Here is a 21817-nt window from a genome sequence, read left to right on the forward strand (position 1 = left end):
TCCTTCGAAAGTTTTCATGAGCCAAAATGGTATCAAGTAAAAATTACTACCGTGAACTACCGTTATTTTAATATGGGAACATTTGAGCCTTCCCACGACCTCTCGGGCTTTCCTGGGGCCTCCGGACGCGCCTGGCTTAGACGCACAAATACCTCAAGCTGAAGCTGTCGGCGGCGGGACGCCGGAGCCGGTGTGGTTCCCGGGCAGGACGCTAGGGGGCGCCGCCCTCGCCGCCAGGAAGGCTCACGGCTGAACGACGCGGGTTTCCCTTAGCAAAAATCTTCGGGTTTCTTTTGGTGAGTGAGGACGGGTGCTTGGGTCGAGCTCTCAGACAGGGGAAGTGGCATAAGGCGAACTTCCGGGAAATAAGGGATTCCCGCCCTCCGCCCTCCGGCCCTGCCCCGCCCCCCGCCGAGCCATGGGCCCCTCCCCCACCCCCAGGGCGGCTCGTCTTCACAGCCCGCGGAGGGACACGGGGTCCTGTCGGCCCGTTTCCTGCTCGTCCAGCTCTGCGGAGGCCCGGAGAGCCTTCCTCGGGGTCCTCGTCGCGCTCCGCGTGTCCGCGCCGGCGTTTCTGCTGCCGTCACGGCCTCGAGAGCGTGGCCGGTCTCCTGGGCCTGTCACGGGTCGCGTCGGGGACCAGAGGTTCCTCCGCGGAGCCTTCGAGATCGTGCCGCGCCCCTTCCTGCTTCTGCTGCGGGGGCTGAGGGGAGCCCGCGGCCCGTACCGAGCGCCGCAACAGCGGAGCGGCCGGAGCTTTGATCTCCTCAGGCAGCCGGATGCCCGGGCGCCGCCTGCCTCTCCAGCCCGCGCTTTCTGACCCTGCTGCTCCTCATTCTACCGTCCTTTGAAATCGGCACAGGCGGAGAATTTCCCAAATCATCAAGGCCTGGTTTCCTCTTGCTTCCCAGTCCTTACCTCAGCCGGCCGCTGTTCCATACGCTCAGCTTCAAGGGATGAGGAGAAAGCGGGCTCCCGGCGAGAGGAACGAGCTGGTCTTGCCGGCTTTTGTACTGACCGCGCGTCATCCCTTGGGCTTGGGGCGGGCCTCGCCTCGCTAGGCCTGCTGTCTTCTGAGCAAGATCAAGGTCTGTCAACTGGGGTGGGCGGTTGTGAGTTTAGCAGCCAATTGTGTCCCGAATATTTGATTACTGTCCTATTGAAGAACCAAAATTGCACGGACACCTACCGCAGAACTGGTAGACTCAAAGTCAACAAAACTCCAGAGGGCTGCTCTTGTTTGTTTGTTTTTTAAGATTTTATTTATTTCTTTGAAAGAGAGAGAGTGAGAGAGAGCACAAGCAGGGTGGAGGGACACAGAGAGAGGGAGAAACATGCTCTGGGAGCCCCTTGTGGGGCTCCATCCCAGGACCCCGGGATCATGACCTGAGCTGAAGGCAGAGGCTTTAACCCACTGAGCCACCCAGGCGCCCCCCAATAGTAACATATTTTTAAGAGATTTTATTTATATGAGAGAGAGCAAGCATGAGAACACAAGCAGAGGGAGGGGCAGAGGGAGAGGGAGAAGCCGACTTCACAGTGAGTGTGGAGACCAACAGAGGACCTGATCTCAGGACCCTGAGATCACGACCTGAACCAAAGGCAGAGGCTTAACTGACTCAGCCACCCAGGCACCCAACTCCCCTCAGCTGGAGTGAACTCAAAGGAAAAAAAATGCCTCTGGGCACTTTTTCAAGGATGGGAAGAGAAAATTTAATTCTGTATTTGCTGTAATGTTTCTGCTAATCTTGAAAAAAAAAATGTATAATGTCACAGAGCTTTTAATTTAAACTTTGATTTAAAATTTTGATTTTCTCAAAGCAGAATTACAGTATAAACACATATTTTAAAACATTAAGAGGCAAAAGACCACATACATGATTGCATTTACATAAAACCCCTGAATTATGGAGACAAAAACTAGATTAGTAGTTGCTTAGGACTAGATTGGTGGGACAGAAGGGTAGAAAGCAAAGAGCACAGAGTTTCCTTTTGAGGTGATGAAAATGTTCCAAACTTTAAAAAAAAAATGTTCCAAACTTAATCGCAATAATGGTCACACACACCTGGGAATATACTAAAAACTTTTGCATTGTACACTGTAAGTGGATGAATTATGAGGTATTTTAATTATAGCTCAATGAAAGCGTTTTTTAAAAAAATAAACATTAGGGTGCTCTCTTTGCTGAATCCACTGTGAGAATGAAGACATTTTCAGTAACCAGACTGTCCACCTTTTAGAAAATGTATCCCTCTGATGGGACAGTTAATTGCGAAAAGCCCAGAAGACTCCTGCGGAGGGATGTCATCAGTGTGGAAATCAGCCTCCTTGGAAGGAAAGTGAGAGGCTTTGGATTGACAAACAGAGAGGAACTGGCGACCGTTCATGTGGTCGGTAGTCAAATACAGCACATGAGCAAGAGTGTTCCACTGGATTTCCGTTCGGGTGAGGTCAGTGTGTGCTCATTTCCCCATTTATGCCTTTATTATGGAGAGCAGATCTTTTGTTAAAATCTGAAAATTCTTGGATGAAAAAAAATCCATTTGCTGGTTCAAATGAGGCCAGCTGTTGCTCGGTGCCTGTCCCAAACCCAGAAAGTAACTGGCATTGAACTTGTACAAATTCACCTTCTTTGATTCAGCAAGCTACAACAGTTAATCACAAGGACATGAGAAAATTTTAGATGCTGTCTGTCTCTGAAAAAGGAACTCAAGAAGATCTGAGCTTTCCCACTAGAGTAACAAGATGCCAAATGAGTTCCAAGACCTATTTGAGATATTGTTTAAATGCAATGAAATTTATCTGTCGGGGGAAAAAAAAATAGGAAGTCTTGTGCTCCTGGGTGGCTCACTCAGTTGAGATCTGCCTTTGGCGTGGGTCATGATCCCAGAGTCCTGGGATCAAGCCCCGTGTTGGGCTCCCTGCTCAGCGGGGAGTCTGCTTCTCCCTCTCCCTCTGCTCCTTCCCCTGCTCATTCTCTCTTGTTCATTCACTCTCTCAGATAAATAAATAACATCTTTTTAAAACATAGGAAGTTTCGGGACGCCTGGGTGGCTCAGTTGGTTAAGCAGCTGCCTTCGGCTCAGGTCATGATCCCAGCGTCCTGGGATCGAGTTCCACGTCGGGCTCCTTGCTCCGCGGGGAGCCTGCTTCTCCCTCTGACTCTGCCTTCCACTCTGTCTGCCTGTGCTCGCTCTCACTCTCTCTCTCTTACAAATAAATAAATAAAATCTTTAAAAAAAAAAAAAACAAAAAAACATAGGAAGTCTCAAACTTTTCTCTGATCAACCGAGTATCCTGTGACTTGATTGTTAAGCTCAAGGCTGTGACCAGACAACCTTTGCAGGGACACTGGGCGTTGCTGCTGCCCACCACAAGGGGAAGCGTGCTCTACGAGCACTTCCTGTCCTGGACATCAGAAAGTCCTGTGGTTGTAGGGTAATTTGGGAAAAGGAATGAAGGGGCCATCGACAATGGTAAATGCAGTTTGGGCTGTATTACCTTGAATAAGTCATTTTACCTCTCTGAGCCTTAATTGCCTCATCTGTGACAGAGACAGCAGAACCATTTCATAGTCTTTCAGAGCTGTAAGGTTCTCTTCGCAGAATGCCCACTCATGGAGATTGCTAGCACTATGGCCATCCGGCAATAGGAACCCAGAGGGCACCCCACACAGCCCAGGTCACCTTTGCCTCAATGATGCTCTGTATGCTCTCATTTGGGGGGGGGGGCAGGGCCCATGGGATGGTCATGGAACAAGGAGGGGGATCAGCTGCCAGAAAGTCACAGTCCGGCTAACACCAGACAGTGCAGACCCCTGAGTACAAACGTAGTCACAGCGACTGTCCCAGGAAGAAGGAAAAGGGAGAGGTTCCTTCCGACCGAAGAAACAAAAGAGCTGGCGTCTGAACCGAGCTTGGAAAGATGACCCGGAGAACAGAACAAAGAACGCTACAGCCTCCAAGACAAGCCTGGGAAAGTATTTCTGGGCCCAAGAGGCAGGTGTACAAGCAGAAGTGCACAGCGGGAGGATGGAAGGGAAGCCCGGAAAAGTAGCTTAAGACAGACAGACGTACAATCCGACGGCAAAGTGACTCCAAGCTTCAGATGTACAATAGCCGTGAATGAAACACAAAAGGAGAAAGGCCCCAAAAGATCTCGTCAAGATCCGAGTGAGGGAGACCTCTTTGTGAACCAGACACAAGCAGAAAGTGGGATTGGGGAGCCACAGGGCCTGCCTCTGGCTCACGGGCAGAGGTCCTGTCTGAAGGGCTCCGTTTTCCCTCCCCTGGGGTGGCAGGAAGTAAAAGAGCCCCTGGCACAATCCCCGGAGAGCCCTCAAGATGCCCCGGAAAGGGGAAGAAGAACAGACCCTCCAGCCTGCCACCCCCGGCCCAGCACACACCCGGGCAACGTCTCCCACGAAAGCACGGGCTCAGGGGCCGCCTGGGGACTGCGTGCTGAGGTGTCGACAGTGAACGTGAAAAATGGAAACAGCCTAAATGCTGAGTAGGCTGAGGGCACAGTCAGTGGCGGCGTGTTCACGCAGGGGAATCGTCCCCAGCAATTCAGTGTATGAGCTGGAGCTGTCTCTAGCCAGGACTTCAGATCCGGCCAAAGCGCAACTCGTGGCCACGTGGGGCTTCCTGGGGTGGGAGAGCGCATGGTCTCCCAGGGAGGGATGCCGCTGCCGGTGACCGGCTCTTCATGTGCCACAGGTACTCAAAGGAGCAAGGTCACTCGACGGCAGCCAGTGTCAGGGATAAGTCAGGGAGATGGGAGGTGACCGGACAGGGGGCTAATCTGTATCAGTCGTGTCAGAGAAGAACATCACGTGCCCCTTATTCCCCTCGTTTAAAATCCTCTGCTTTTCTCCTTCCCATATGGTGGATTTTGAGCTCTTTTCTGTACGTGGGGGTGGAAAGTGTTTGGAAAGCTCCAAACACTGGGTTTGAAGAATGCTGCAGGAGAAAAAGTTTCAGGAAGGGCATGTCTCCTCTTTCCGGCAACCGCAGATGCGAGACGTCATTCCGTGTCATAAGTTGGTTCAAAGAATCTTGCCTGAATGAAGTGTGGAACTGAGAATACTCATGAAAGTTCCATCCAGAACTGACGCTTGTTTTATTTTCTGTTACTAAACACTGTCCTTGGAAAGGAGACGCTGCTTTACACAGCAACATGGGGAATCCCAAAAACACTGTGCTGAGTGAGAGAAGCTAGACACGAAACTCATCCTGTGTAATTCTGTTTGTGTGAAGCTCTAGAGAAGCCAGATCTAACCTATAGCAACAAAACACAGATTGGTCATTGCTTGGGGCCAGGGGTGAGGACAGGGCTGACCGGGAAGAATCAGAGGGTCCTGCCTGGAGTAGTGGGAAAGTTCTACATTTTGACAGTGGTGCTGGGCACTCAGGTGTACATTTGCCAATTTGTATCAAACTGTGCACTTGGAATGCGCATGCATTTTATTACATGGGAACTATGACTCCAGAATTTGTCTTAAATTAAAAAAAAAAAAAAAAAGTCCTCGAAAGTATTTCCAAAATGTGGGGGAAGAACTTTTTAAGAAGTTGGACTTGAGAGACTATTTTTAGATCTCTGTCATGGAGAGTAAGCAGACTGCAAAGCAGTTTGGATCAAACAACACAAAAATAATTGGTGATTATGCCAAGAGCAGTTTCCAAGGAGTGTTACCCTGATTGGAATAGGTTGAGGGTAAAGAGAATGGAAAAATCTGGCGACATTGAGCACAGAAAATCCTTCTGATGAATTTTGCTATGGAGAGGACCTCAGGATCAAGGAAGAACACTTTTCATGATAGGAGATCTAGAACATGTTTGACTGCTGTCCAGAAGCAGGACAGACACTGTCAATGTCAAGACGCCTGGGAGGGGTCACTGAGAGGAGGTCCTTGAGCAGGCACGAAGAGACGGGATTCTGAGCCCACACAGAGGGGCTGGACTTTGAGGGGAACAGGGACAATTCATCTAGGGTAATAGGGACGCAGGCAGAGAATGTGGGGGTAGTTGCAAGGGGGTGGGTAGATTTGGTGGTGGAAGGTGAGGGATTCTCTTAGAAAGGTTTTATTTTATTATTTTATTTCTTCCTTTCCCTACCCTCCCTCCCTTCATTTCTTCCTTCCTTCTTTCTTTGACTTAAAACAACAGAAATTTATTATCTCATGGATCTGGAGGCCAGAAGTCTGAAATCAAGGTATTAGCAGAGTTGACTTTTTCTGGAGGAAAGGCATTAACAGTACGATATCTGGGAGGAACATTACACTTGGCCTGTTTTGATGAGGAAACAAAAGGCAAACTGAGGACACAGCAGAAGCTGACACCCCCCAACCTTCCCCCCCAACCCAGATGGGATATGTGTGACGTTCCTTGCACACTCCTGGCTGCCCTAAAGCTAAGGACAGGAAAAGCAAGGAGTAAACTTGTATACATCACAATCCTGCAAGACAGGTGCCTGCCCCCGTTAACAGGTGTGTTAGCAATCTACAGGAACAAGGCATGTCTAGCAACACCGCAGCTTCCGGAGGGAAATGTAGATCCAGGAAAATGTCCTTATGACCTGTGGCCGACGGCCCACTGACCGACACTGGACGCGGCAGGGTGTAGTGCTCCTCCGGAAACTCCCAGCTGTCCTACTGTTACTGCCTTGCTGGAGGGAAAACCACCCTAACGGGACAGTGGCAAGGCCTCTGGTATCCTATGCGTCTTTAACACGTGAAAATCCTTTTGAAACTTCCCTTTCCTTATCTCCCCCAACCCCGCAGTGAATCGGCCTCCCCTCAGAACCCCCGTGCGGCTGCTCCTTCTGCCCATGGGTCCTGTCCCCGTCCGCCCCTCTGAACCTCACCTAAATTTAAAGCCCCTCAGCTTCAAGTGTCTGTCAACCGGCCGCGGGTTCTAAGGACATTTACTCGTGTCTACACTCCCTCCTGGAAGGCCGGCTGGCCACAGAGATGCTGTTCTTGCCCAGTGCTCCAGCTGCTGTAAACTGAGGGAGACTCGTGACGTGCAGGATTGGAACCTCTGTATGTGAACTGCTTTTCCTTTAGGGCAGCCAGGGGCGCGTCAGGAACACCACTGTGTCCCACGGCGGGGTGTTGTGGGGTGTCAGCCCCCCCCCCCCCCCGTCCTCAGCGTCACTGTGTCCCAGGGTGGGGTGTTGTGGGGTGTCAGCCCCCACCTGTCCTCAGTGTCACTGTGTCCCAGGGCGGGGTGTTGTGGGGTGTCAGCCCCCACCCGTCCTCAGCGTCACTGTCCCACGGCGGGGTGTTGTGGGGTGTCAGCCCCCACCTGTCCTCAGTGTCACTGTGTCCCAGGGTGGGGTGTTGAGGGGTGTCAGCCCCCGCCCGTCCTCAGGGAGCCTTCTGTTCCCCCACCACTTGCTTCTCTCTTTGCGGCCCCCGCCTGTCAAAGGGGAGCGTGGGGCCCCGCTTGGAGGCCTGGGCCGCAGCCATGAGGGGGCAGAAGGCTGGCTGAGGACAGCGCGCGGGCCGGCACCCTGCCCCGGCCGGCACCCTGCCCCGCTGCCCCCGCCCCTCCCCGCCCCGCTGCCCCCGTCCCTCCCCGCCCCGCTGCCCCCGCCCCTCCCGTTCGCTGGGGGGGATACGGTGGAAGTTCACGCTGATGCGTCGGTGGAGGGAAAACCACGGGAACGTGACCACGGCAAGGCCTCGGGCGTGTCCCCGGCCTCTTCAGCGCAGGGAAGTTCTGAAAATCTCCCTTTCCTTTGCTCCCCCGACTGCCAAGCGCAGCATGCGTCACCCCTGGGGACCCCGGCGCGGCTCCCTTGCTGCCCCCGGGTCCTGTCCCCAAGCTCTAGTAAAACCACCTTTTTGCGCCAAAGCCACCTCGGGATGACCATGGGCTCGGCCCCTCACGCCACCTCTATTCCAGAACCTCATTAAGGCGGCCGTAGGGGGAGGCCCAGGGCCAAGCTACGGCCGCGGCGGGGGCACCGCCAGGCACGGCCGAGGCTTTGCCTGGGCTCACGAGGCGTCCGGCCCTGGGCCTCCCGCTGGCCCGCGGCCCCAGACGCCCCAGCCGGGGAGGGCCGGCGGACCCCTGGCCAGGGACGTCGCTGCCTTCCGGAGCTGGGGCGGGACGCGGGCGGGGGGGGGAACCGTAGATGGTTCGGGCCCCGCGCGGGAGCGCATTCCCCGGGGGACCTTCCGGCCTCGCGCTCCTCCGCCCCTTGCAGCCGCCTTCCACCAAGATGGCGCAGGCGGCGGGTCACGTGGCCGCGCCCCGCCCCCTTCCGGCCCCTCCCGCCCCTCCCGGCCCCTCCCGCGCGGCTCGGAGCGCGGCGCGGCCGCAGTCGCCTGCGAGCGAGCGGCCGGAGGCAGGCATGCACCCGGCGGCCTGGGCGGCGCTCGGCCCGCTGCTCTGGGCCTGCGGGCTGGCGCTGCGGGGCGGGATGCTGTACCCGCGGGAGAGCCCGTCGCGGGAGCGCAAGGAGCTGCACGGCCTCTGGAGCTTCCGCGCCGACTTCTCCGAGAACCGGCAGCGCGGCTTCGAGCAGCGGTGGTACCGGTCGCCGCTGCGCGAGGTGCGGGCCCGCGGGCGGGGGCGGCCGGCGGAGCTGCGCGAAGGGCGGGCTGGGGGGCCGCGGGCGGGCGGCGGCCTGCCGGGCGGGGGCGGCCCCTGCGCGACCCGGCCCGCTGGGACAGGCGCCGCGGCCGGGCCCCGAGCTGGAGCCCTCCCGGGTCCCCAGCCCCGCCGCGGCGCGGAGGAGCCATTGCGGGGTTCGGAGAGAGGACGGGGCTCGACCCCCGCCCAGCCGGGGACCCCCCCCCCAGGCCTCCCGTCCGACTTTGGGGGCGCAGTCGGCCTTCGCGCTCCCGGGCGCGCGTCTCTCCGAGACCCCCTTCCGCCGTCCGCTCGGCGTTCACGGGGAGGAAGACCGGGGGCCGGGGCCGGCGCGCGCACTGCGAGCTTCCCCTGCAGAGCGGTCCCTGCCCCCCGCCTTCCTCCCGCGGGCGGTCAGTTGACCGTCTTCCTCTTAGGGTCCGCTTGTCCCCGGCAGGCTTGCGGCCGGCTCACCCGGTGCACAGCCTGCCCCTCCCCCAGCCTGGCCCACCAGCCCCGCAGACGTTTGTCCCCAAGTCCCACACCCGTCCAGCCACTGCTCATTGAGTCTCTGGAAATCGCGGACGCTCTTCCCCAGGCTGCTTCCAGGCCCACTGAGCTGTCTGTCCCCTTCGTGCCTGGCCTTGTACCTGAGGGGATCAGGGGGTTCCCTGCCAGGTTCAGGTTCACCCAGCTGGGCCAACTGGCCCTCAGGCAGTATCCCGTGGGCCCCAGAAGGCCTTCCCTGACCCCACGATAGTTCCCGCCACCCTCCAGACTCTTCACAGAGCTGACCACCTGCCTGCGGAGGCCTCGTTTAATTCCTGGCACCTACAGCGGCCTTGTAGGTTCGGGGCACACTGTCCATTACGTGTCTGAGCGACCAGCATCCGCTTAAATGAACTCCAGGAAAGGCATCAGTCAGGTGCTGGCAGAGAAGGACAGTGGTGGGGCGCCTGGGTGGCTGCATCCGTTAAGCGCATGCCTTTGGCTCAGGTCATGATCCCAGCATCCCAGGATGGAGTCTCACATCAGGCTCCCTGCTCAGCAGGGAGTCTGCTTCTTCCTCTACCCCTCCCCCCTGCTCCTGATCTCTCTCACTCTTTCTCTCAAATAAATAAAATCTTAAAAAAAAAAAAAAAAAAAGAGGAAGAATGACAATGACGGGGGCCTGGAATCCCAGGGCCTGGGAGAAGTCATCTTGTCCAGCTTTCTTCCTGCAGGCAGGCTTGTGGGAGGACCTGGACCACTCTAGGGAAGGGGGCTGCCTGGGTCCTGGTCTTAGAGTCCAAGGTGCTCTGGACCTAACCCCAGCCCTTCTCTCCTCAGTCGGGCCCCACACTGGACATGCCGGTTCCCTCCAGCTTCAACGATGTGGGCCAGGATAGGCAGCTGCGCAGCTTTGTCGGCTGGGTGTGGTATGAGCGGGAGGTGACCCTGCCCCAGCGATGGACCCAGGACCTGGGCACGAGGGTGGTGCTGAGGATTGGCAGTGCCCACTACTATGCCATTGTGGTCAGTACCACCAGCATCAGGCAGGGCGAGCGGTCAGGCGCAGTTGCTGAGCAGCTTGGGGCTGCCTGATTCACAGGGGTCACCTGACAGCCTGCCCCCTGGGGTGGATGGGGGGCACGCTCAGGCCCTACTCTGGGGTTCGTGGCGGGGGTCAGGGGAGGGTTGCCTGATCTGTTCTGGAGCTTGGTTCCTCCCTCTGTGAGTCAGGCGGCAGTCGGCAGGGCCCTCAGGCCCCACATACTGCCCATCATGCGGGGGGGTGCTGGAGATGGCAGGACCGACTTGTTCCTCCCTCCCATATCTCCCTGTGTCTGCAGTGGGTGAATGGGGTGCATGTGGTGGAGCATGAGGGGGGGCATCTCCCCTTCGAAGCTGACATCAGCAAGCTGGTCCAGAGTGGGCCCCTGTCCTCCTGCCGCATTACCATTGCCATCAACAACACACTCACCCCCCACACGCTGCCGCCAGGGACCATCCTCCACAGGACGGATACCTCCAAGTGAGCAGCACCCTGCTCCCCGCTCCACCCCACTCCCCACCCTGCCCATTGGTCTTCCCACTAGGGGCTGGGTGGTCTTGGCAGAGGTGAGGCCTTGGCTCTGGGAGGCCAGGCAGATGTTCCAGCTGAGGTCGAAGGACCAGAGCAAGTCTGCAGTTAGGCATTCTCTCCCATCCTAGGTACCCTAAGGGTTACTTTGTGCAGAACACAAACTTTGACTTCTTCAACTACGCGGGACTGCATCGGCCCGTGCTTCTCTACACTACACCTACCACCTACATCGATGACATCACCGTCACCACCAGCGTGGACCAGGGCACCGGTAAGGGCTCCTGGCAGGAACTTCCCTCGGCCAGGCCCCAAGTGGCTCTGCTCCCTGTATAGAAAGATCCTCTAGGGGAGACGCTCTCCCAGCATCTCTTCACCCGCAGGCTTCCCATCCACCTAAGAGGAGCTGCGGCCCAGCCTGTCAGAATAGGCACCGGCAGCAGAAATCACCCAGCTGGTCTGACCTCATTTTGTGAGGAAAGGAAGCTCAAAGAGATGCGGGGCTTGCCTAAAACCATAGCTCCGGGTGGATAGCTCAGGGTTCAGGAGAATCATGTCTCTTCCCCCTGTGCTGCCCTCCCTGCAGACTGAGACTCAGGGTGGTGGCCCCAGGGAACTGTCCTCTGTATGACCCAGGCTGTTTCCTTCCCTCTTTTGTCCGATCTGTCTTGTCCCTTGCAGGGCTGGTGGATTACCAGATTTTCGTGCAGGGCAGTGAACACTTCCAGTTGGAAGTGCGTCTTCTGGACCAGGAAGGCAAAGTCGTGGCCCAGGGGACAGGGTGCCGCGGTCAGCTGCAGGTTCCCAATGCCCACCTCTGGTGGCCCTACCTGATGCATGAGCACCCCGCCTACCTGTACTCTTTGGAGGTAATGACCTGGGGCTGCAGAAGGCCTTTTGCCCCCACCCAGCAGCTGCGGCTCCCGGTGGTGGGGCGGGGGGTACAGGACAGGTAGTCGGTCAGGCACACCAGGTCTCCTGAGCGTCCCAGTCAGTTGGATCGCAGTGTACTCTGCCTGGCCGTCTCAGCGCTTGGTGAGGAGCCCGGCTTTGAAGAGCAGGCATGGGGCAGGGTGAGGAAAGTTTGCTCCTTGCTGGTGGCAGAAGTCGGGAATTTCCGCATCTCTCAGCTTGTGGGCCCCGCGGTGCATGTGCGGGGCCTTCGTGCTGAAGGGAGGGCTGTGTGGGGCTCAGGCCTGCCAGGAAGCCCCACACCCGGTTGTCCACGCTGGCAGGTGAGGGTGACCACGCAGACGGCAGCTGGGCCTGTGTCTGACTTCTACACTCTCCCCGTGGGGATTCGCACTGTCGAGGTCACAGAGCGCCAGTTCCTCATCAACGGGAAACCTTTCTATTTCCATGGCGTCAACAAACACGAGGATGCAGATGTGAGTTGTGGCCTCTGGACCCCTCGGAGAGCCATTTCCTGTCTCACCGCCCCCACGGCCCCTGAAGCAGTCGAGGTGGCTCGGAGCGGTTGAGCATAGTGCTGGAAACCGCTGCCCGACGGGCTGTGCTGGGGCCGCACAGAGGGCTAAGGCGGTGACCCCTGGGCGGCCTGGCTTCAGAAAGCAGTGCGCGGGGCCGGGGTTCGGGCTCACCCCGCCGTGCTCTGCCCCAGATCCGGGGAAGGGGCTTTGACTGGGCCCTGCTGGTGAAGGACTTCAACCTGCTGCGCTGGCTCGGGGCCAACGCCTTCCGCACCAGCCACTACCCCTACGCCGAGGAGGTGCTGCAGCTCTGCGACCGCTACGGGATCGTGGTCATCGACGAGAGCCCGGGCGTGGGCATCGTGCTGGCGTGAGTGCCCGCCCCGGCCCCGCCCCGGCCCCGGCCCCGCCCCGCCCCGCCCACCAGGCCCCGCCCCCTCCCGACTGCGCCGCTCCCTGTGCCGCAGCCAGAGCTACGGGAACCGGTCTCTGCAGCACCACCTGGAGGTGATGGGGGAGCTGGTGCGCAGGGACAAGAACCACCCCGCGGTGGTCATGTGGTCCGTGGCCAACGAGCCCGCCTCCTTCCTGCCGCCCGCCGGTTACTACTTCAAGTGAGTGCGCGGCCGGGTCGGGGCTGAGAGCGCGGATGGGGGGATGGGAGGGGTGCGAGTGCGGTGGGGGTGGGGGGATGCGGGCAGCGGGATGGGGGGATGGGGAACAGGGGTGCAGGGGGGGAATGGGGGTGGGGGAGGGGCGCCGGGCAGGTGCGGCGTCCGCCCTCGGCGCTTCGGAGGCGTGAGCCGCGCGAGGCGAAGTTCTAAGCCACCCCCGTCTCCACCGTCTCGGTGTCTCCGTTGTCCCCACTCCTGGGAAGGCTCGTGTACGTTGAAGGTGCAGAAAACCGCCGGGTGTTGCTTCGGGTTCACTTGTCCGTGCAGTTCGGCTCTGTAAGACCGCGTTTTCCCGGCACATGACCCTGCGCAGGCCTGTCCGTGACGTGCGCGCTCCGACTGCTCTCAAGTGACACCGTTGCCCTAAGTGCCAGTAGCTCCTCCGTCCCCTACCAGGCATGGCCGGGACAGAGCCCCCGTAGGGCAGTGCTGGCAACAACCGCCCGGTTTGCTGCCCTGCGGGGAGGCTTCCTTGGTTCCTTGTCTTTCTTATGGTCACGGTCACAGCTGTAACTAAGCCTGCAAGGGGGGGGGTCACTTGCTTCTGGGGGCAGCAGAGACCGTCCCAGTGTCACGGAGCGCTGTGAGCTGAGCTGTGGGTAGAAGATGCGCAGCTCTGAGCTGCAGGTCCACCTGGGCAAAGGACTGCCCAGCACACACAGCCCAGAGCCTTGGGGCCTCAGGCCGTGCTGAGCCAGGGTTGGGGGACAGACGTTTGTTGTGGAGCGGGAAGGAGTGCAGGCGCCCGGGAATAGGTGCCTGAGGTTCCTACCAGCTGTTCGGGGAGGTGCATGATGGCCAGGGCAGGGGGCTGTGGCTAAGGCTGCCTGGGCCTGAGGAGCTCAGCGAGGCTTCGAGGCTTCCCAGTGACACACAGGCTGTTTCAGAGTGTGGCTCTGGGACTCGAGGTGAGGGATAGCGTTCTGGCTTGGGGAAACCACAGCCCTTGAAAGAGAAGAGCAGGGTGGGGAGGGCTTCGAGGAGAAGGACACTAGCCACGAGAAGAGAGAAGCAGGCTTACGCTGTGAATGGGGTGACCTGTACTGGGGTGGCCTCTGCCAGGTCCCCGGGCTGAGCCCTGACCACAGGCTGGGTCCTCTGTTGGGAAGCCTTTTCTTAGGGTCCCTCCCTGATGAACGCGTCTCAGCATCAATGTTGTTTCTTCTGAGTCTGGGCTGACTCGCCTGTGCCCGTTAAGTGCCCTGTCACTGCCTCCCAGAACTCTGCGCCTCCCCGCCATGGTCCTCCCGCCCCTTGTCACCATTCATAGTGTCTCCCTGTGCAAGTGTCTGCTCCCACTGCTCCACCCAGCTGCAGACGGCCGGGGCTGTTCTCCAGCCAGGGCCCTGGGCACAGCCTGCCTCCTGGCACAGACCCCTGCCTTGTGGACTTTGTGTCCCTCCGGTCTACACCCACGCATTCTTCCTCCTCCTCCTCTTCTTCTTCTTCTTCTTCTTCTTTTTTTTTAAGGATTTTATTTATTTATTTGTCAGAGAGAGCTTGAGCTCAAGCAGGGGAGCAGCAGGCAGAGCGGGCAGAGCAGGTTCCCCGCTGAGCAAGGAGGCTGATGTGGGACTCGATTCCAGGACCCTGGGATCACGACCTGAGCCGAAGGCAGACGTTTCACTGACTGAGGCCCCAGGCGTCCCTCACCCCGCGCATTCTTGTTTTCAAGAGCTTTTCCAGAGATTGGGAATGCAGCTTTTAGCCACACCAAGTCCCAGCTTCGGGTGCCTGCACACCCCTGTGATGGCGGCCCTCTCTCTGGGGAGGGGTGACTTGGGGGTGGAGAAAGATGCTGGGGAATGTGATCTAAGGCTGGAAGGACGTGTCTGCTCCCCTCAGGTCCTCTTCAGGGTCAGGAGGAGAGCAGGGTTTTGGCTGGGAGATGGGATGGAGAGAGAGAGAGAGAGATGGCTGTCCAGGGTCCTTGCCGGACTGACGAGCCTGTGTCTTCTGCCCTCCGTGGACAGGACGCTGATTGCTCACACCAAAGCCTTGGACCCCTCCCGGCCCGTGACCTTTGTGACCAACTCCAACTATGAAGCAGACCTGGGGGTGAGCCTGGGGGCCCCCCCCCCCCGCCTGTCCTCTCGCCATCTCTGGTGCTTGCTAACATGGGCTGCTGGGAAGAGCCCTGAGCACCCGGTCCACGTGCTTTCCTCACGGTGTCCGGGTGAGGGAGAGCCAGCTGCTGACCTGCCTGGCAGTGATTCCGAATCCAGGCAGGCAGGGCACAGGCAGCTTTCGGTTGTTGTCAGTGCAGACTCCGCATCTGATGCTGCTCAGTTGGTGAGCACCACAGTTGTCGCCGTCCAGGGTTTCTCAAACCTGGCCCATTGTCAGAACTCCCACGGGGGATGCCTGGATTCTGAGATTCCGGGTTGTTGCGTCCGGGGCGGCTCTGAGTTTTAGAAAGTTCCTCAGCGACTGCAGTCGTCACCTTGGTCTGGGCACCACAGGCTGGGATGGAAGGGACAGCCGGGCTCCCACAGGACTGGTGAGCAGCAGCTCCTTGGAAACGACGTGCGCCGTTGCATGAAGCTGGAAGACGTGGGAGCAAGAAAACGCTTCTTCACGAGAGCACTCAAGGCCAGTACTTAGGAGGGAAGTGCAGAGGGAGCAAACATCTCATGGAAAGAACGGAGGAGAAAATGCAACATACGAATATAAATTGGGAGCTCTCATTTTAACACGGATGGGAGAGGTTTGTATCCCTGGTGCTTCCCTCGCCATCTCTCGGGAACACCCCTTCAAGAGACTGGCAGACCCCAGCGTGGCACAGGCAGGTGTGGACGTTCTCAGAGCCCAAGTGGCATCTCTTCTTGTTCTGGTCTGCCGCGCGGACAGGGCAGCCAGTGCCTGAGCCTCCGAGGGTCGCCAGACTCCTGGGGGGATATGCCATCTGGGCGCATGTGTCTCCCACAGGCTTCCTTGTCCCGCCTGCTGCTTTCAGTGACATACATACTGTAACTGCTCTCAAGTGACCCTGTTGGGCAGGACCGATCCTGTTCCCTAAATGCCAGTAGCTCCTCCCTCCCCCACCAGGCACTGTCTGCCACCACTCTTGGGAAGGGGCTCTGTCACCTGGGAAAGTCAGACTGCATCAGTCCCAGGGCAGGCTCTGGAGATGGGCGTTGGTTCAAGTGACAGGAGGGCCTGGACACTGGCTGCCTAGTGTTCACCGCACGGTCCTGGGCACCGCCCCGTGTGGACGCGAGGCGGTCCTGCCCATCCTTTCTGCTCCCTGCCAGGAGAGAGTTTTCCGGCCAGCCCACGGCCCATACCACCGTCTCACAAACAGCACGGTTAACCAAGGTCTTTGTGAGGGGAAAAAGTGCGTCTGTCCTTTGGTTGGGAACTTTTCTCTAGGGCCAGGTAAGGGAAGGCCGGTGGAACAGGAGTGCTGCAGAGAGAGGAACAAAATCCGATGCTACGGCGGGCCCTGGGCTGCAGTGGGGCTGGCTGGTGGGGCACCTCTGTGCCTCTCCAGAGTCCAGCTGCGGGACTCAGGAGCGCCCGTGCAGAATCGGCGCCTTGCCTGATTGTCACTCCTGCCTACATTTGCCACACACGGGAGCTCCTTCTCCCACCTCCCTGCCGGAAGCGCCCCCCAGGCTGTGAGCCTTAGAGCTCTTTACAGCCTTCTGGTCTCTGAGCAGGTGCCGTGCTCTCCTCCTAGGCGCCGTATGTGGACGTCATCTGTGTGAATAGCTACTACTCTTGGTATCATGACTACGGGCACTTGGAGGTGATTCCGCTGCAGCTGGCCACGCAGTTTGAGAACTGGTACAGGACTTACCAGAAACCCATAATCCAGAGCGAGTACGGAGCTGGGGCCATCCCAGGGTTTCACCAGGTAAGCAGTGAGGGGTGTTCCGTTATCTCCTCCCTCTCCGGGACAGAGGTGTCTGCCGTTCCCCCAGGCCAGCACGCTGCGCCTCTCCCAGCCCTCACTGGTGCTGATGACCTCCCTGCGGTTCTTCAGGCTCACGCCGTCCTCCAGGGCTCGGGCCTCTGCCTCCCTCGCTTGGTCCTTCTGGCCGGGTTCCCAGAAAGCTGCCCAGTGACTGCCCGAGTCATCTCCTGAGCAAATCCAAACCTTGGGGGTCCCGTCCTTGGCATCCCGTGGCCTCCACGTTAAAGTCCCAGTCCCGGGCCAGAGCGGTCGCGCCCTTCGCTCTCTGTCCTCCCCCAGGTCGTCTTCCTCGGCCTTCGCTCTTGGCCACTGGACTGTTCTCACGGTGCTGGTCGGCTCCCGCTCTGGTGTGGGCTGTCCCTTCTCCAGGGACGCCCATGTTAGCACCACATTCGCCGACTCCTGGGTTCCCACTCTGTGTTCAGGTCTCAGGTCCGATGTCCCCTCTTTGGTGAGATGTCCAAGCTGTCCCCTCTGCTTGGGCTCTGTCTCAGCCTTTGTCACCGCGTACCGTCATTGCTTTGACTCTCTCCTTGGCCAGAGTGCAGGCTCCAAGAGAGTGGCGGATTCCTAGTTACCGTTGCTTCCCAAGCCCTCGGCAGCCTCCAGCGCTCGGAGGATGCTAAATAATACTCAGTAGGGAAATGAATGAAATCTCGGAGCGAGGTTTAATCACTAGCGTTTTCCCTCCCTCTTTCTCTGCTTTTTTATTAAATTTCCTCACCAAAGATGAGATGCTCCTGCGGGGATTTTCTCCTGTGATTTCTGGAGCCACAGCCAGCCCCCAGCCCCCTCAGCCCCCTCACACTCACCTGTCACAGATGTCAGATTCCGTGTTGACGCACAATATGCTTATCCTTGCTGGGTCGGGCAGGCTCCCCCCCCCAACTGTATTTCTCCACTCAGACCCTTAAATTCATCTTGCTTACACGGGAGGCCGTTGTGAAGACAGGTGGGCGAGGGGAAGTAGCTTACGAGAACAATATATATTCGTACCAGCCCTTCGTCCTGAAAAGGTCACAAACTCGGAATGTTTAAGCAGCTCAGTCTGCATATAGCGCTGATGGGACTGTTTGCGGGATGGAATTTTTTTGCAGTGCAACCGGTTTGGCTGAGTCGATTTATAATTCAGTCTTAGGTTTATTTAGCCATGCGTGGCGAGTGTTAGGCCAGGCAGTGTTGGTAAGAAAACCTGAGTGTGGCCCTGCCCTCACATTCGCTCGAACCAGAACAAAACATGGTTCTGTAGTAACGTGACGCTACATCAGTGCGTCCTATGTAGCGTTTTAATCCTTCTCATTGGAACAGAAAGCCAGAGCCTACAGTGTTTTGTTCTCTTGAGAAAGGAGGGAGACACTGCCTCCTTGAACCTTGAACTTGCAGTGCCCCCAGGTTCCCATGGGAGGAAGGCATCTGAACATTGTTATGTCTCAGTACACCACCCGGAGGCGCTCTCCACAGAACACTGAATGAGCCCCCACCCCCTCTGCCTTGGTTGGACCCTTGTCATTGAGTAGTGGGAGCTCCAGTGTCTCCTGGGGAGCCTTGTGGGGCGCCGCGCAGCCCCCCTGCTAACCGTCCCCCCGGACCCCAGCCTCGGCTCCACTCTCTCCTGTTGACCCTCGTTACACTTAGAGCCAGAGGGCTGAGCTGCAGGGGCGGGGATGCTCCCGCCTTTCCCGCCTCGAGGCCAAAACTGCCAGGGAAGCAGACACTAAGTGGTGACTTGTGGAATGGGTGGGTGCTGAGTAGCAGCCACTCACCTGGACCAGACCAGCTGAATGTGACCTGAGGGCAGTGAGTCACCCTGGTTCTCCAGTTATACACTGGCAGCTAGTTAAAACTTGAGGCTTAAATTTATTATTTGGGGGAGTCAGTCATTAAGTCTCTGCCTTCGGCTCAGGTCATGGTCCCAGGGTCCTGGGATCAAGTCCCACATTGGGCTCGTTGGTCAGCAGGGAGCCTGCTTCTCCCTCTGCCTGCCTGTCCCCCTACTTGTGCTTACCCTCTGGCAAATAAAATATTCAAAAATAATAATAATAATATAAATAAATTTATCATGTGAAGACTTATTTTTACTTTCCATGTAGCTCAGCTTTCAGACTACACCGGTGAATAGAGATGTTAGAGTAAGAGCAAGAAAAGACCAAATTCTGTTGATAAGTGAAGCACTTACTAACTCAGGTTCTTTACTAAAAATCCCTGGTCTTTACTCCGGGCTACCTCCGCCCTGGCTGTGTCTGCACCAGCACGTCCTGCAGTCACTACAGCCGCTGGGAAGTTGGGTGTTTTGGTTACCGTCATGTGGGTCTTCATTTTTTCTAACATTTACAGTTGCATCAGTTCGTCTCTTCCGTTCTCCCTGTGCCTTGAATTCCAGGATCCACCTGTGATGTTCAGTGAGGAGTACCAGAAGGCTCTGCTGCAGCAGTACCACATGGTTCTGGATGAGAAACGCAAAAACTACGTGGTTGGAGAGCTCATCTGGAATTTTGCCGACTTTATGACTGACCAGGGTGAGTGGCAGTTGGGGTTAAGGAATGGACCGTTTCTCATTCAATCCGGTTGGCCTGTTAGTTCGGGGCAGTTGGTTGTAAGAAGCGCTCATTAGGTCTGGCGACATGAGAGTTTCCTGGGAGAAGCAAGTTGTGTTTAGCAAGCAGCAGTCACTTGCCTACTTCGCAGATCATTTTATGGTAAGAAAAAAAAGAAGCCAGCAGAAGAGCCTGTTGTCTTGAGGCAAAAATGACCAGCTGAACCTTAGTCTGTTCACAACAGGGTGAGGAAGTACCAGACCTTGTATTGGATTTCCCTGTGGAACGCACCCCTTATTCCAGAGTCGGGTGCAGAGCCTGGGAAACAGGGTATTTCATGTGTTTTCCGTCGTTCCCCGGGAAGAGGCAGCTTCACGAGCACAAGCAGGCGTCACAGTGTTGTGCACGTGGAGGCTCTAAGTCCGCATGCTCCAAAGTGGGGCGACAGGAGGGCCCCTTCAGCTAAGTCGCAAACGAAGGGACCCCGTTTCCTCCTGTGCCTCCGGGTGTTACAGCCTGCAGCCCAGCCATCTGGGGAGGTGAGGAAGGGTTTGGCTCTGGTGGGAGTTAGAACGTGTCACCCAATAGGGGAAGACAAGTCTGCGGAAGGGGACAGTTTCATTAAAAACTGGAATGGAGAAGGGGGTCAAGAGGAAAAGGAAGGAGAACGTGAGCCTCTCCGTGTTCGGCAGAGGAGATCAGTGGCTCTGATGGCTCCTTGCCTGGCTCTGGGAGGCCGGCAAGTGCGCACGGCGGCGCGGGCGACCCGGGAACCCATCCGAGACCAGGCTTGTCGCGGACGGACCTTCCGTTCGGCAGAGGCTGCGCGCAGCGGGGCCCGAGGGGACGTGCTCGGAGCCTGTCGCCGCTCGGCTCCTCCCTGGCTGGGCCCGAGCAGCGGGAGCCCCGACGAGCAGCGGGAGCCCCCGACGGCGCGTCCCGTCGGCCGCTGCCGAGCCGCCCCGCCCCCGCCAGTGAGCCGCGGGGACGCCCGTTTCCCAGGGAAGAGACGTCACTCGGGCTGCGCAGACGCAGACGCAGACGCAGCGCCGCGGGGAGCCGAGGGGGTCGGGGCAGCGGTGGTGCCGCCACCGCCTCCGAGGCCGCCTCCCGAGCGGCCTGAACCGGGACAGGGCGCTTCCCGCTTCCGCTGGCGCCCCGCGTGGCTCCGGGCGGGCTCTCGCGTGGCGCCGCACGAGTCGCCTGAGACGCCTTTGCCTTGTTTTCAGCCCCGCAGCGAGTGATGGGGAACAAAAAGGGGATCTTCACCCGCCAGAGGCAGCCCAAGGCGGCGGCGTTCCTGCTGCGGGAGCGGTACTGGCAGCTCGCCAACGACACGCGGCGCCCCCCGGCCGCCGGCGGCGCGCAGTGCCTGGAGAGCGGCCTGTTCCACGTCTGAAGCCCGCGCCTCCGCTCCCGCCCGGCTGGCCGCGCCCCGCGAGGAAGAGACCGAGCGCCTCCCGGGCCGTGCGCGGCCGACCTCGCCGGTGACGGCCCTCGCCGGTGACGACCCGCCGGCCGGCGGCGAAAATAAAGGCTTTTGTTGTACGTGAGTCGAGTTGTCTCTGTGGAGGCGGCCGTCGGGCCCTGAGCGGAGTCCCCGTGCGAGCCTGAGGAAGCGCCTGAGCGCTCGCTCGCGCCGGAGAGCGCTGGCGACTCTGTTCCGGGTCGGGCTTGTTCCGTCCAGGCCGGGCTGCGGCGCCTCCACACCCGCACAGGACCAGGCCCGCCGCCCTCGGGCCGCCCGCGGAGCAGCAGGGCCGCGGCCCGCGTCGCCCGTGAAGCGGACAGACAAGCAGAAGGAAGCCCGGGCCGGAGGGAGCGGGGAGGTTCCCCGTTCCTCAGGACAGGGCTCCGGCCTCCGCCTCCGCCACCGTCCGGTCGGGACGGAAGAGGACACGCGGGATCAAAGGCCCACGGCCCCGCCCCCTCTGGCTCCAGCGAACGTGAGGAACGTGACGGGACCTTCTCCAACCCGCTGGGCCGGCGGGTCTCTGGGCCTCGGCGTGAGGCCACCTGCCCTGCGCCTGCGGGACGGCCTTGGGTCTTCCTTCTGGAATCACGCCCCGCCTCGTCCACCGGCCCCATGGCGCCGAGTCCCGCACAGCGCTCCCGGGTTTCAGATCAACCCCGGCCGAAAGCGCCGCGCTCTGCGACAGGATTCCGGTGGGTGTACCGTCAGATGGGGACCGTGACCCAGTGTGGTTCTCAGTGCGGAACTCGCCACTCACTCGTGGGTGGTACTTCGCTTCTCAGCACATCCCCGTTTTTACCCTCCCTTTCCGAGCTCCACGACGGGCAGTAATGTCCCCTCCTTCTCGTGGCCCTCTTCAGACCACTTTCAAGGAACGTGAGCGTGGTAGGTTCAGACAGGAAGTTAGGGATTCTCGGGGTCCCGCGTTTCCTGGGACCACGGAACTTCATTCAGTTCCTTGAAGGTCGCAAGTTCCAGGTTACATGTAACGTCTGGGAATGACATAATTCTCTTCTTGAAACATTAAAAAAATGAAACGTAACAGACACACTTAAATGTTTTCCAGGTTAGGGGTAAGTTCCATATCCTAAGTCCTCAGGTCCTTTGTCGTATTCAGTAAAATCCAGCCGAACCGCATTTT

General features: G+C 58.6%; 1 protein-coding gene and 1 long non-coding RNA gene across 6 annotated transcripts; one reads left to right on the forward strand and one right to left on the reverse strand.

The window, feature by feature from the left end:
• Positions 1 to 3254: 3254 nt before the first annotated feature.
• On the reverse strand, positions 3255 to 7541 carry LOC131819664 (uncharacterized). The gene is made up of 2 exons (XR_009349277.1): positions 7199 to 7541; positions 3255 to 6288 (listed from the first exon to the last, which is right to left on the reverse strand). It is a non-coding gene; the product is annotated as an uncharacterized LOC131819664 (long non-coding RNA).
• Positions 7542 to 8128: 587 nt separating this feature from the next.
• On the forward strand, positions 8129 to 20755 carry GUSB (glucuronidase beta). Of its 5 annotated transcripts, none has more exons than XR_009349275.1 (13): positions 8129 to 8563; positions 9913 to 10098; positions 10416 to 10597; positions 10777 to 10919; positions 11327 to 11514; positions 11881 to 12033; positions 12267 to 12445; positions 12543 to 12689; positions 14723 to 14807; positions 16432 to 16608; positions 19049 to 19184; positions 19354 to 19741; positions 20432 to 20538. XR_009349275.1 is itself a non-coding variant. In XM_059154920.1 (13 exons), the coding sequence occupies exons 1-12, from the start codon at positions 8144 to 8146 to the stop codon at positions 20599 to 20601; spliced, it is 2166 nt and encodes a 721-aa protein (XP_059010903.1). In that variant the 5' UTR covers positions 8129 to 8143; the 3' UTR covers positions 20602 to 20610; positions 20660 to 20755. The 5 variants fall into 5 exon arrangements, 3 of the variants coding, with proteins under 3 accessions (XP_059010903.1, XP_059010902.1, XP_059010905.1); XR_009349276.1 differs by lacking the exon at positions 20432 to 20538 and adding an exon at positions 19938 to 20221; XM_059154920.1 differs by lacking the exon at positions 19354 to 19741 and adding an exon at positions 20660 to 20755 and having other exon boundaries at positions 20432 to 20610.
• Positions 20756 to 21817: the final 1062 nt, after the last annotated feature.

This window comes from Mustela lutreola, chromosome 17, assembly GCF_030435805.1.
Source record: "Mustela lutreola isolate mMusLut2 chromosome 17, mMusLut2.pri, whole genome shotgun sequence".
Lineage (NCBI taxonomy): Eukaryota > Metazoa > Chordata > Mammalia > Carnivora > Mustelidae > Mustela > Mustela lutreola.

Coding starts and splice junctions, on each gene's coding strand:
- GUSB (XM_059154919.1), top strand. CDS start 8,144: ATGGTTCGGGCCCCGCGCGGGAGCGCATTCCCCGGGGGACCTTCCGGC. Junction 10,920..11,326: donor CAGCGTGGACCAGGGCACCG/GTAAGGGCTCCT, acceptor TGTCCCTTGCAG/GGCTGGTGGATTACCAGATT. Junction 11,515..11,880: donor CCTACCTGTACTCTTTGGAG/GTAATGACCTGG, acceptor CCACGCTGGCAG/GTGAGGGTGACCACGCAGAC.